Consider the following 13,014-nt stretch of genomic DNA (forward strand, 5'->3'; position numbering starts at 1 on the left):
AATGACCCAAAACACACGGCCAAGGCAACAAAGGAGTGGCTCAAGAAGAAGCACATTAAGGTCCTGGAGTGGCCTAGCCAGTCTCCAGACCTTAATCCCATAGAAAATCTGTGGAGGAAGCTGAAGGTTCGAGTTGCCAAACGTCAGCCTCGAAACCTTAATGACTAGGAGAAGATCTGCAAAGAGGAGTGGGACAAAATCCCTCCTGAGATGTGTGCAAACCTGGTGGCCAACTACAAGAAACGTCTGACCTCTGTGATTGCCAACAAGGGTTTTGCCACCAAGTACTAAGTCATGTTTTGCAGAGGGGTCAAATACTTATTTCCCTCATTAAAATGCAAATCACTTCATAACATTTTTGACATGCGTTTTTCTGGATTTTTTTGTTGTTATTCTGTCTCTCACTGTTCAAGTAAACCTACCATTAAAATTATAGACTGATCATTTCTTTGTCAGTGGGCAAACGTACAAAATCAGCAGGGGATCAAATACTTTTTTCCCTCACTGTATGTTAATGTGCCAGGTTTACTGTCCAATCAAAGCTAACATACTACATATTTTGTAATATGTATCTACGATCTGATGTGTGTGTATGTCTAAATGTATGACAAAATAAATATTTTGATATAAATGTTTGTGTCCTCTTAAATCCTTACCTGCTCTGTAACAGCACTTTCCTCCCAAGACACAACATTATTTTTCAAGCGAATCAGAGGATAGGTTCTGTTTCAAAGATAAAGAACATCCTAATGTGATGATATCCATCTGGGGTCAATAGTCAATTATCAAGAGGTGACAACAGGCAGATTTAAGCATTATGATGGCAAACCACAGCATGGCATAGCACTAGCATGCTCGGCAATAGCATATGTTTAAGCTAAGTCTAAGCTTATTACATACGATATTATATACATTTGAAGGGCTGACGAACAGCTATACATTGCAATCAACGATGTATATAAAGCCTGGATTGCTGATGCTATGTATTGGCCACAGTATGCGGTGCTCCACCTCCTTTTCAACCGCTCCGCAAAAAAAAAAACGCTCCTCGCTCAAAGAAAAAGAAACTGCTGCTCCAAATTAAAACTACCACTACAAATTCACTCCATTCATTAAAATCACAATTTAACCAACACCCCATCTATTTTTTCTGACTAATTGGACCTACCATATGGTTTTGAAGTATTGAAACCAAACCATATGGATTTGAATAGAAAGTATTTTAATAAACAACAGGAAAAGGTGACTGTAATTAGAGCTCATCATTAAACAGGCTACATGTCATATTAAACAGCATATAAACACTCTAAATGGGTCAGGAGCCAGACATGATTAATTTAGGCTGTATAATTTCAATTATTTCAAGGCTATAGCCTACAAATAAATAAATTGTGAAGCATTTGCGAGAGCGACACACAAGGCTGGCAGGGACATTAAGCGCTCAGCATTTAAACAACATGTAGGTATATTAAATCATTATAGTCTATAATTTGCAGATATAGGCTGTGACTTACTTAGAATTAAATACAAATTAAACGAAAAATGCCTTATTAGGCTCAGTCTACAGTGCCTTTGAATTCATTTTTAGAAACATGAGTTTAGCCAGAGTCTGTGGCCTCAGGTTCAGGCCAGCAGCCTGGGGATGCTAAACACCCTTCGGGACACTCTTGCCAGGCTGGGCAGGATTTTAGATAAAATAACCCTATCAAAATGGAAAGCTCCTTGAGAGATGTAATATGCCAAGCCTATTGGGCCAAAATCAATGATGGCCTACTGTATAGATAATAGAACGAAAATGAACTAAACTTTTAAGAGATCCGACTTTTGGTTATAAATACTGCTACCATGACACACTTAGCTAGCTACCCACCCCTTCCTTTCTGTTAGCATGTGCACGCAGTAAGTACCCCATCATGCTTTCAGGATACGTGTATTTTCAGATTCCACAGCACTCCCTCTCTACATCACTACATCACAATGATTATTTAGTTGTGGACATTACATCACCTCACTCCCTCTCTTGCTCTTGGTCCTCCTCATCTTTTTCACCTGTGTGTTTTATCAGTTTCTTTATGAAAATATTTAGCGAACTCCATGAGAGTAGCTAAAGCAAGTAGACTACAAATGCATGCTGGGCCGGGCCGGGCCGGGCGCGCCCTGAGCTCCTGAAGTGAACGCTACGGGAGCGAAATTGGAGCGGGCGAAAATGCCGACGCTTCAGCCTTTGGGAAATTCGCTCCACGCTCCAATCAAATTGGGCAACGCTCCCTCCTCGCTCCGTTCAAGCTCTGCTCCGCTCACATACTCTGGTATTGGCCAATGAGAGGCTTTGAAGCCACCGGTCGGCCATATTGGCACTCTTCAGAAGGCTCAGCCCTCCATAGGAATGAATAGAATTCTTCAGTATTTCAACGAATTATTTCAAGGACAAGATTACATGTATTTAAGTATTTTTTTGTTGTAGTGGGGAGAGTGATATCAGTACTCTCTAAACAATTTTTTTACTTTAACCCCCTAGAGACAATGTCCAGGCTAGCGCTGAAAAAATTATTAGCATAATAAAAAAAATCCACATCAAAATCCGTCTGTTTAAACTCGGTGGCTTCAAAACAGCTCCACCTGTCAATCTTCTAGTGTATATATAAATCATTGGTTGAGATCAGCACCATGGATAGTGCCACGTGATTTGTTTTGTTTGGTGTACAACTTGTTTCCTTGTCATGGTCACTGTGGTCTTTTACTTTGTACACAATCATCTGCAGACTATGTACTCTATGTCTGAAGACCTCTTCCAACGTTCCTCAATTAATTAACAATCCTGTTTCATGCAGTATACAAATAATAGGTGTTGGGTATATAATGCCATTTTCTCAATAGTTTGTAGTACCCCTAATCTATAGATTGCGTATTATGCTTCCTGATAATCTATTTATACTTTTTTTTCGTCAGGTCACTGTCAGTACATATTCAATATCAAGTAGCCTAGGTATATTTCGTAGAAATCACATTATTCCTGAAAGCCTTCCCATTCATTCATTCATAGGGATTAGGGAACATACATTCAGTAGCAGCACAGTCAATTTGCCTCATTGCTAAAAATACAAACTTCCGGTGTGTTTAACATGTCATTTGGTGTCTTAAGAAATTGCTTCAAGGAAGATTAAAGTAATAGGTTTACCTCTACCGTCCGTCCCTGTGGAGATGCCCTGCTCAAATGCGTTTCTGTACAAAGGAATATGGCCACCTTGTATACAGTATTGGCTATAGTTTTGCTATTCTATCGAGTTACTCCTGGATCAACATCTTGTTTACCCGGCTGTTCTTGCACAAATGACAACTTGGGAAGGTAAATAGTTTGTTGTCAATTATTTTGTAGGCTAACTAGTTTTGTACCGAGTTTCTTTACCTTGTCAGAAGGTTATGCAGTTGACCTATTTAGCCTATTGCTAAACTCAATGGTGTTTTTTCATAACTGGTTTTAACAATGGACAATGTGGAGAGATAATTTACTATAATATAATATAAATAACCTATGTTGTTTTATTTTAACATGAAATTATAACGATACCCGTACTTACATAACCCAAAATGTTTTTGTTTTATTTTAGATCCTTACTTTGTATGGAAACCGCCATGGGACGAATCCCAGACAACGTTCCAAACGATTTCAGTAAAATTCGAATAGAGAATTCCCACCTGACCGAATTACCTCGCCGCTCCTTCGCTAACGTGAACGCCTTGGCGTCTCTGTGGTTGAATTTCAACGACATCACCCTGATGAACATCAAGAGTCTGGAGGGGCTGACGAATCTAACAGAACTGCGGCTACAGGGAAACAAGCTGCGTTCAGTCCCATGGACGGCGTTCCAGGATACGCCGAACCTGAAGATTTTGGACCTGAAACATAACCGACTAGACGTGCTGCCGGAATCCGCCCTGAGACAACTACCAGGCCTGACCTATTTAGATTTATCCTTCAATCAGCTTACTGTCATATCCAGGGATGTCTTCCTCAACTGGCCTCTCCTCAACACGCAGGAGAGAAACGGAGGTAAAGAGGCCAGCAGTGGAGAGGCCAACGTCGTTTTAGCGCTGCACGACAACCCTTGGCTGTGTGACTGCCGCCTCAAAGGTTTCGTCGAGTTTATCAAAACCGTTAGTCCACCTCTAATTCTGATGAACTCGTACCTGACGTGCACGGGCCCCAGTTCCAGGGCGGGGAAGTTCTTCCTCGAGGTCGGTTTGAAAACATGTATGAAACCCGAGGCCTCAGCCTCAGAAACCAACATGACGGTGTCGCTGGGGGACAATGTAACCCTCCAGTGCTTAGTCAAAGCCAGGCCTGACCCCGCCATCCACTGGTCATACAGCCTAAAGATTATAAGGGGATTTACTGGTAAGGTTTTATTTAATTGCAACTTCTAGGCTATCATCCATTAGATTGCTGTGACTTTATTTACCAGTGACTGATATCATAGGTCAGTCACTCATAGTTTATTGTAAGCTACACCACTTTGATGACAGGATTTAAGACAAGTAGGCTAAAGCATGTGTATTTCATATATATGAATCTGGTTTATAGATTGAAACAGTGTTTGGTAGGCTATTGGTGTTTATAGATTGAAACAGTGTTTGGTAGGCTATTGGTGTTTATAGATTGAAACAGTGTTTGGTAGGCTATTGGTGTTTATAGATTGAAACAGTGTTTGGTAGGCTATTGGTGTTTATAGATTGAAACCGTGTTTGGTAGGCTATTGGTGTTTATAGATTGAAACAGTGTTTGGTAGGCTATTGGTGTTTATAGATTGAAACAGTGTTTGGTAGGCTATTGGTGTTTATAGATTGAAACAGTGTTTGGTAGGCTATTGGTGTTTATAGATTGAAACAGTGTTTGGTAGGCTATTGGTGTTTATAGATTGAAACAGTGTTTGGTAGGCTATTGGTGTTTATAGATTGAAACAGTGTTTGGTAGGCTATTGGTGTTTATAGATTGAAACAGTGTTTGGTAGGCTATTGATGTTTATAGATTGAAAGTGTTTGGTAGGCTATTGGTGTTTATAGATTGCTTTAAACAATGTATGACACAGCCTTTCTTGTAGGAAAACTTAACAATAATGCCTAATGCAACATATTACAAATACAGTACTGAATATTATACATTTACAATATGCAAATTTTTATTCACCCTTGTCGATTAAGTTGTATCATAATTCTCCTTTCTCTTCAGTCTCAGAGACCCGTGTGGATGATGAGACCATCAGATCTCAGCTGGTCATCCCATCCCTCCACATGGCGGACCGAGGTGTCTACACCTGCTACGCCAACAACTTCATCGGCAACTCCTCCGCCAGTTTCCTGGTCAACATCAAGTCTTTCAACGCCTCGTCCTCCGGCGGTTCAGCCATGTCTCCTCCCCCGTTCCCCCTGGCCTCAGCCGACGAGAACGTATACATTGACATCCGCATCTCCAAGCAGACGGTCTACGGCATCACTCTGGAGTGGTACGCTGCGACAGACAACCCGTCAGAAACCTGGTTCACCATCCACTTGGGGAAATACCACTCGGACAAAAGGGAGTTGACATACATCGGGCCGGGCATCAACACCTATTCGGTCAACGACCTCATACCGGTTACTAAATACGAAGTGTGTGTGACGCTGAAGAACCAGATGCCCCGCGCCGGCCAGTGCATCGTGTTCGTAACAGGAAGTGACATCAGCCAGCTGGAACAACGAGCGAAGCTCATCCATATTATGGTGATCGTGTGCGCCATGGGGCTGGCGGTGCCCGTGGGCATGTACGCCTGCACCACCGACACCAGATGTACGTTCAGCTGCCTGGACCGCTGTACGGAGCAGTGTAAGAGGAGGAGGCGGCAGGAGAAGACCCTGAGGACGAATGGGGAGAGACAGGGGACCTTCGACAGCCTCCAGGCCGCCAGCGATGAAGGACTCTGTGGCGACTCTGATGAGGTGATGAAGAAGAGGACTAAGTCCTCAGAGGAAAGAAACAACCACAGGGGAAAAGCACAAGATCTACCAGAGACAACCACTGGAGCAAAGCTATATTAGATGTAGGTTTAACGATTAAAACGTGTACAAGACGTCTAGAGGAACAGTTATCTGTAATAATGGGGGGCAGTCTTATGTGAAGTGAAGCTTCAGGAAATGCATCTGTAAAGCTTAAAGTTGTCATGCTAAGAGTGAAATGCCTTCCTTCTATGTCGGTAGCAAGGTTTATTTGTTAAATGAGTTTATATACTGTATCTATTTAGCTTGATTGTTCTCTGTTTTAAAAGAAAAAAATGGAATACAAACTTATCTGGCCCCAAAAAAAAAACCATAATGTTAATTCTGTACATGCAATATAGTTGCAAATATTTTCTTGTCTTCAGAATGTAATGAACTGCATTTCCTCACGGTTCGTTGAAACTCATTCATTAGGAGAGGTTCAGTTAAATCTACAGTAATACACACTGTATATAGCCTTTGCACTACTACCTACGTAATGAATGAGGCTTCTTTGCTACTCTTTTCCTGTTTTTGACTCACTTTTTTATAAGGGGTGGGATGGTGAGGATTAGAGTTGGGGGTGAAGATGTTTGGGATTAGAGTTGGGGGTGAAGATGTTTGGGATTAGAGTTGGGGGTGAAGATGTTTGGGATTAGAGTTGGGGTGAAGATGTTTGGGATTAGAGTTGGGGGTGAAGATGTTTGGGATTAGAGTTGGGGTTGAAGATGTTTGGGATTAGAGTTGGGGGTGAAGATGTTTGGGATTAGAGTTGGGGGTGAAGATGTTTGGGATTAAAGTTGGGGGTGAAGATGTTTGGGATTAGAGTTGGGGGTGAAGATGTTTGGGATTAGAGTTGGGGATGAAGATGTTTGGGATTAGAGTTGGGGGTGAAAATGTTTGGGATTAGAGTTGGGGGTGAAGATGTTTGGGATTAAAGTTGGGGGTGAAGATGGACACTTGAGACAACACCATCCTAATTGCTCCCTACCCAAATCCCATTGGCCTTACATTTTTGACTTTTACAAATCTGAAGGGTCTGGATTAGGGTTGTAAAATTCTGGTAAAGTTCCCAAATCCTGGTTGGAGATTAATGGAATCAGGAAATCCTGGTTCGAGATTCATGGAATCAAGAGGGAATAAGCATGAAATTCCCAGAAAACCTGGGAATTTTAGGAAAGTAACCGTCATTTTGTAACCCTTTTCTGGATAGGTATAAGAGGTTTAGTTGTGGAATTTCCTTTATATTGATAACTGACACCTTACAGATCTGTAAACATCCAAGGGTTAGGGCAAGGGGGAACGGAGTGAATTTTCACAGATTAACAATTTGATTTTAGCACAATCACTCAAAAGGATGTGTTATGTAAGCATTGCTTGGTGTGCATTTATTCATACACTGGTAAAGAGATTATAGTGTTGTTTTTTTCTATCTGAATAATCTGTATCTTGTATCTCTCTAGATCTTAACCATGTGTGTCTGTCCCAAATGGCCCCCTATTATCTGTGTAGTGTACACTACTGGTCAAAAGTAGTGCACTACACATGGAATAGGGTGCCATTTGGGTTTCACTAGATCTTAACCATGTCTCACATAGAATATATTCTCTGAGTTTACTGCAAGCTGCATTAGATTATCATTTCTGATATATATATATATTTTTATATATATATATATATGTGTGTGTGTGTGTCTGTCACATTATGGGGTAAATAGTCTAGTCCTTAATGTACTTGAATGTATTTGTGTTTTCAACAATGGCCTAAAATATCTGTCTTTCACATGCCAATGTGATCAAAGCATGTATAGTCTTGAATAAAAGCACATCTATTGTGGAGTCAAAGATATTCTACTTCTGTGATTTGTATCATCATAAGTTTACGTCTTTCACTTTGTTACATTTAAAATTCTGGTAACTTTCCCAAAATGTTCAGGTTTTCCAGAGATCCCAGGTGAAAGATTCCCGGAATCGAAAGAGCATAATCAGGAAGTCAGGAATTTTTCCACCCTATTTATGACTCATCCCTAGCCTACTGATTGTGGTTGGTTTGACTACTGAACTTTGCTATCAACATTCTCAGCCGCCAAAAGACAAAAGCCTCTTATGTCTAAGTGAGCATTACCCTCGAATGAGTGAAAAGAGACTAGAGGGTCAAGAAAGAAGATTAGGAAGACGGTGCAGGTCAGTTGAATGCAGTATAGGGCGTTGATGCAAGCCTACCACGCAAAGGCAGTATGGATTTATTTTCCCTGGTTGACACAGACATGCTCAGGAAAGTGACATCACAACTTAAGCCTTTTACCTGCCTTCTCGATCCTATCCCCACCACCTTCTTCAAAACTGTTTTTAATTGCATATCTGAAGAAGTGCAAGCTATTGTTAATCACTCCCTGTTCTCTCCCTGCTATGGTGAAACCCCTTCTGAAGAAAACGAATCTAGATTCTTCAGCTCTTAGCAATTTTCTGACAATCTCCAACCTTCCATTCTTACGCAAAATTCTGGAGAAATTGGTTTTCAAACAGCTAAATAATTGTTTAAGTGCCAACTGTATTTGTGAAAAATTTCAATCTGTTTTTTTGTGCCCACAGAGACAGCCTTAGTTAAAGTGGTAAATTATCTTAGAGCCAACACAGATGCCAAACAGCTCTCTGTCCTTGTACCATTGGATTTAAGTGCTGTATTCAACACTGTTGACCATGATGTACTTCTGGACAGAATGGAGAGGTGGGTTGGCCTCTCCAGTCCAGTTATAAAATGGTTTAGGACCTATTTAACCGGTCAAAAGTTTTTTGTCACCTTTGGTGAACATAACAAAGAGAAAATACATATCACATGTGGCATTCCACAATGTTCGATTTTGGGTCTGTTCAGTTTATATACAGTTGAAGTCGGATGTTTCCATACACTTCGGTTGGAGTCATTAAAACTTGTTTTTCAACCACTCCACAAATTTCTTTTTAACGAACTATAGTTTTGGCAAGTCGGTTAGGACATCTACTTTGTGCATGACAAGTGATTTTTCCAACAATTGTTTACAGACAGATTATTTCACTTATAATTCACTGTATCACAATTCCAATGGGTCAGAAGTTTACATACACTAAGTTGACTGTGCCTTTAAACAGCTTGGAAAATTCCAGAAAATGATGTGATGGCTTTAGAAGCTTCTGATAGGCTAACTGACATAATTTGAGTCAATTGGAGGTGTACCTGTGGATGTATTTCAAGAGCTCCCTTCAAACTCAGTGCCTCTTTGCTTGACATCATGGGAAAATCGCAAGAAATCAGCCAAGACCTCAGAAACAAAATGGTAGACGATACACAACTTTACAATTCTGTGTCACCAGAGGATTTTAGCTCCACGGATAAATTATTAGACTGTATTAGATGACTTGGATGGCTTCCTCCAGCTAAATCAAGACAAGCCCGAGGTATTTATTGTTGGAGCCAAAGCACAGAGAGAGAATCTGGCCACACGTTAGGTAAACACCAGGTTAAAAAAACGTAGGTGTTATTTTAGATTCTGAACTAAATTTCAAATGACACATTAGGAATGTGACCAAAATAGCTTTTTACCACCTGAGGAATATTGCCAAGGTGCGGCCGTTTCTCTCTCAGGCTGATACAGAGAGACTCATCCATGCTTTATTACAAGCAGGCTTGACTACTGTAATGGTCTCCTCAGACGGAGAGCACACATTACACCAGTTTTAAGGTCTCTGCAATGGCTGCCTGTGAGTTTTAGAATACATTTTAAGATTATTCTATTGGTTTTTAGATCAAACCATGATTGTGCACCCCAATACATATCAGACATGTTTTTAAGTTATTTACCCAGTAGGTCCCTCAGGTCCTCTGGCACTGACTGGCCTTCTAACCATCCCAAATCCTAGAACCAAGACGCATGGAGAGGCAGCCTTTAGTTATTATGCCCCCAGCCTCTGGAATAGCCTGCCAGAGAACCCGAGGTGGGACGAAACTGTGGACATATTTAAAAGAGATCTTAAAAACGCATATTTTTTGCTTTGCTTTTCCTTATGGTGCTTTTTAGTCGTTCAGTTTTTGTCATTCTCCTGTTTTTTGTCTTATGTATGTTTGTGTAGTAAATATTTCAGCTTGGATGTCGGCTATAGTGTAAATTACCTTTAAAAGTCAAGTGCAATGCACTGGTTGACAACACGCCTTTGATTGAATCCCAGGCTTTGCGCGCTTCAACTGAATAATGACATACAGCACCGTACCTATCACAGGAGGTTGGTGGCACCTTAATTGGGGAGGACGGGCTCGTGGTAATGGCTGGAGCGGAGTCAGTGGAATGGTATCAACTAAATCAAACATGGTTTGATGCCATTCCATTTGCTCCGTTCCAGCCATTGTTATGAGACGTCCTCCCCTCAGCAGCCTCCACTGGTTCCTATCTACTAGGGGTGTAACGATTCATCTACTACATCGATGTATCGATTTATATTCATATGATCCAACTACATCGATCTGTGCGCGGCGAGTTGGCCTTTTGGACAACATATATCGATCTAACATCGTTTTAAAATGTAATAAATCGATTGTATCGATACTAGCAAATAACCCATTGGATTTAAGCACGTCAGACTTTATATGCAGGGGTGCCCATAACTGGTACGCAGATACGCAAGCACGACAAAAATCAGGAATGCGTAATGCCACTTGTGTTACTACGCGCCTTTGCGTACTTGACCGATCTTCTCATCTAACCTTACACATGACATGTTGCTTGTCAACTACTGTCAGGGATGTCCAAAAAGCAACAGACATTAAGCAGCCTTTTTGGCGTTTCGCCACCTACAAAGAAACGCCAACTGGAGCCAGAGCCGAAGAAAATAATTTTTTCGGAAAAGTGGCTCCAAGATGTGCAGTGGCTTGAAGCTAACGATGAGCGCACTGAAATGTGGTGCAAGATTTGCCGCTCAAATCCACATCTAGCAGACAAAACAGGTGCATTTTATAAAGGCTCAAAGAATTTCAACCATCCTTTATTTGACCAACATGAAAAGAGCAAGGAGCACACGAATGTGGCGCAAGCCATTGCTAAAAGCTAGCCGAGAATAAATGCATAAAGCTAAACACGCACGTCCCATGTCTTCCTATTCTGAGGATGTTCCTTTACTGAATGCTTTTTGATGGATCTGAGGACATCACAAAAACTGAGCAGGAAATAGTTTACATTGTGTCTGTGTCCAGCAACGGAGAGTTTACTTCGGACTTTATTGGACTGGTTGAATTGGGTGCTGACCGAACCGCACATGTCAACGTAGGTATGGGTAAGTTTCATAATACCAGATGGTCTGCATGGAGGCATGAAACACTGTTCAAAATATCAAGACTATTGCCAGCCATTAAAATGCAACTGGTTACCAGGTATTTATTTCAGTCACACTGGTTGAATTTTTGGCTAAAAGGTTACTGAATCGATTTCAAGTCACTGAATCGTTTCGGATCGTATCGTTCTAAATGAACCAATATCGTCCTTGAATCGTATCGACAACCACGAATCGTGATACAAATCGAATCGTTACACCCCTACTATCTACACATAAAACATTTTTTATTTTTTTATTTACTTTATTAGTAATTTATTGCAGATCACAAAATTATTTCTGTATTCTAGTTTTAGTTTATTGTTATCTAAAACGTATTGTATATCTAGCTGGTTATGAACTAACAAAATCACAACACAACAATTATTTTCCTATATTTATTCAAAATGATAAAATAAAGACAATAAAGATTTCACTTCAAGGGACAGGCAAGTGTTACACAGCATACATACATTATTATAATAATATATACATACAGAATATATTGTATCGTTATGTATCCCATGAATTTCCATGTAGTTCGCACAGCGTGGAAATGAATGTTTCAAAATTCCAACCAGGTTTATGGACAATTTTGAAAAACAGTGATTATTAGTGACTCACGTGTCACTAAATAAATGTATAGCTAATACTTTATTTTTTTATATATTTTTTTACAACATCTCCATTTATACAGTTTGATATTTACTGAAACAACAAAGCGATCCCTTCATTTAAGTGAGTAATCCAACACCAATCCCCCAAATTAAAAGCAGACCCTTTTGAAATATAAAAGCATTTAAGCAAAACAAGAAAACAGAGAAAGAAAAAAAAGTAACTGATTTCAAACAAGCAAGAGCTTTTGTTGTTTTGAAAGCAGGCAGTGGCACATCATAATCCTAGTACATCTACTTCCCTACTTCAAAATATGACAACATTAGAATGTCACTACACAGGTCCATGAGCACTTCATGTTTTAAGCAATGGCATTTATCCTGTCAAGAATATATCTTATTTTATAGCGGTCTTATATAGCTGCTTCGATCTGATGCACAGTTAAAAGTGGGTACATTTTAGGGATGGGCATTTGAAATTGTTTCACTATTAGAATAATATCATTGTATTTTTTCAGATATCCGGATAGTATAAATATATGTGTTTTAAAGAAAAAAACAGTTGTTTTGGAAACTTCAATGGAGACTTGCTTGTTTCAGCAGAACGGTGGGGAAGGGACACGAGCAGAGAGGAGTAGAGGCCGGTGTGTGGCACTAGTTACACAAACGTGTTGCTGCCATAGGTTTCCTATCATGTCATCTGGTAGTGCCCGTCTTTACTGAATCAAATCGTTGTAAAGAAGTTAGCCAGCTGGCTAGCTATAGTAGCCAACTAAGTTAGCCAGCTGGCTAGCTACAGTAGGCAACTAAGTTAGCCAGCTGGCTAGCTACAGTAGGCAACTAAGTTAGCCAGCTGGCTAGCTAAAGTAGCAAGGCTGATTGAGGCTATTTTGAGGCGTCCTTGACGACAACAACCCCATTCATATGAAACAACAGCCTACCTGTTGGTTGATCATTGTAGCTTACTCCTCATTTAGCCAAATTAATTAGGTAATTTTAATTCCATTTTGCATTGATTAGGCTCTGACTGTAGCGCCGCTCTGATTGACCGACAA

The 13,014-nt window shown here is 40.4% G+C and overlaps 1 protein-coding gene across 1 annotated transcript; it reads left to right on the forward strand.

The window, feature by feature from the left end:
• Positions 1-3,236: 3,236 nt before the first annotated feature.
• Positions 3,237-6,072, forward strand: LOC311124879 (leucine-rich repeat, immunoglobulin-like domain and transmembrane domain-containing protein 2; the record flags this gene model as incomplete). The annotated part of the gene is made up of 3 exons (XM_084198974.1): positions 3,237-3,346; positions 3,609-4,396; positions 5,228-6,072. 3 exons carry the CDS (start codon positions 3,237-3,239, stop codon positions 6,070-6,072), a joined length of 1,743 nt encoding a protein of 580 aa, XP_084055100.1.
• Positions 6,073-13,014: the final 6,942 nt, after the last annotated feature.

Source organism: Coregonus lavaretus, assembly GCF_964263955.1.
Source record: "Coregonus lavaretus genome assembly, contig: HAP1_SCAFFOLD_271, whole genome shotgun sequence".
In the NCBI taxonomy this organism is placed as follows: Eukaryota; Metazoa; Chordata; class Actinopteri; order Salmoniformes; family Salmonidae; genus Coregonus; species Coregonus lavaretus.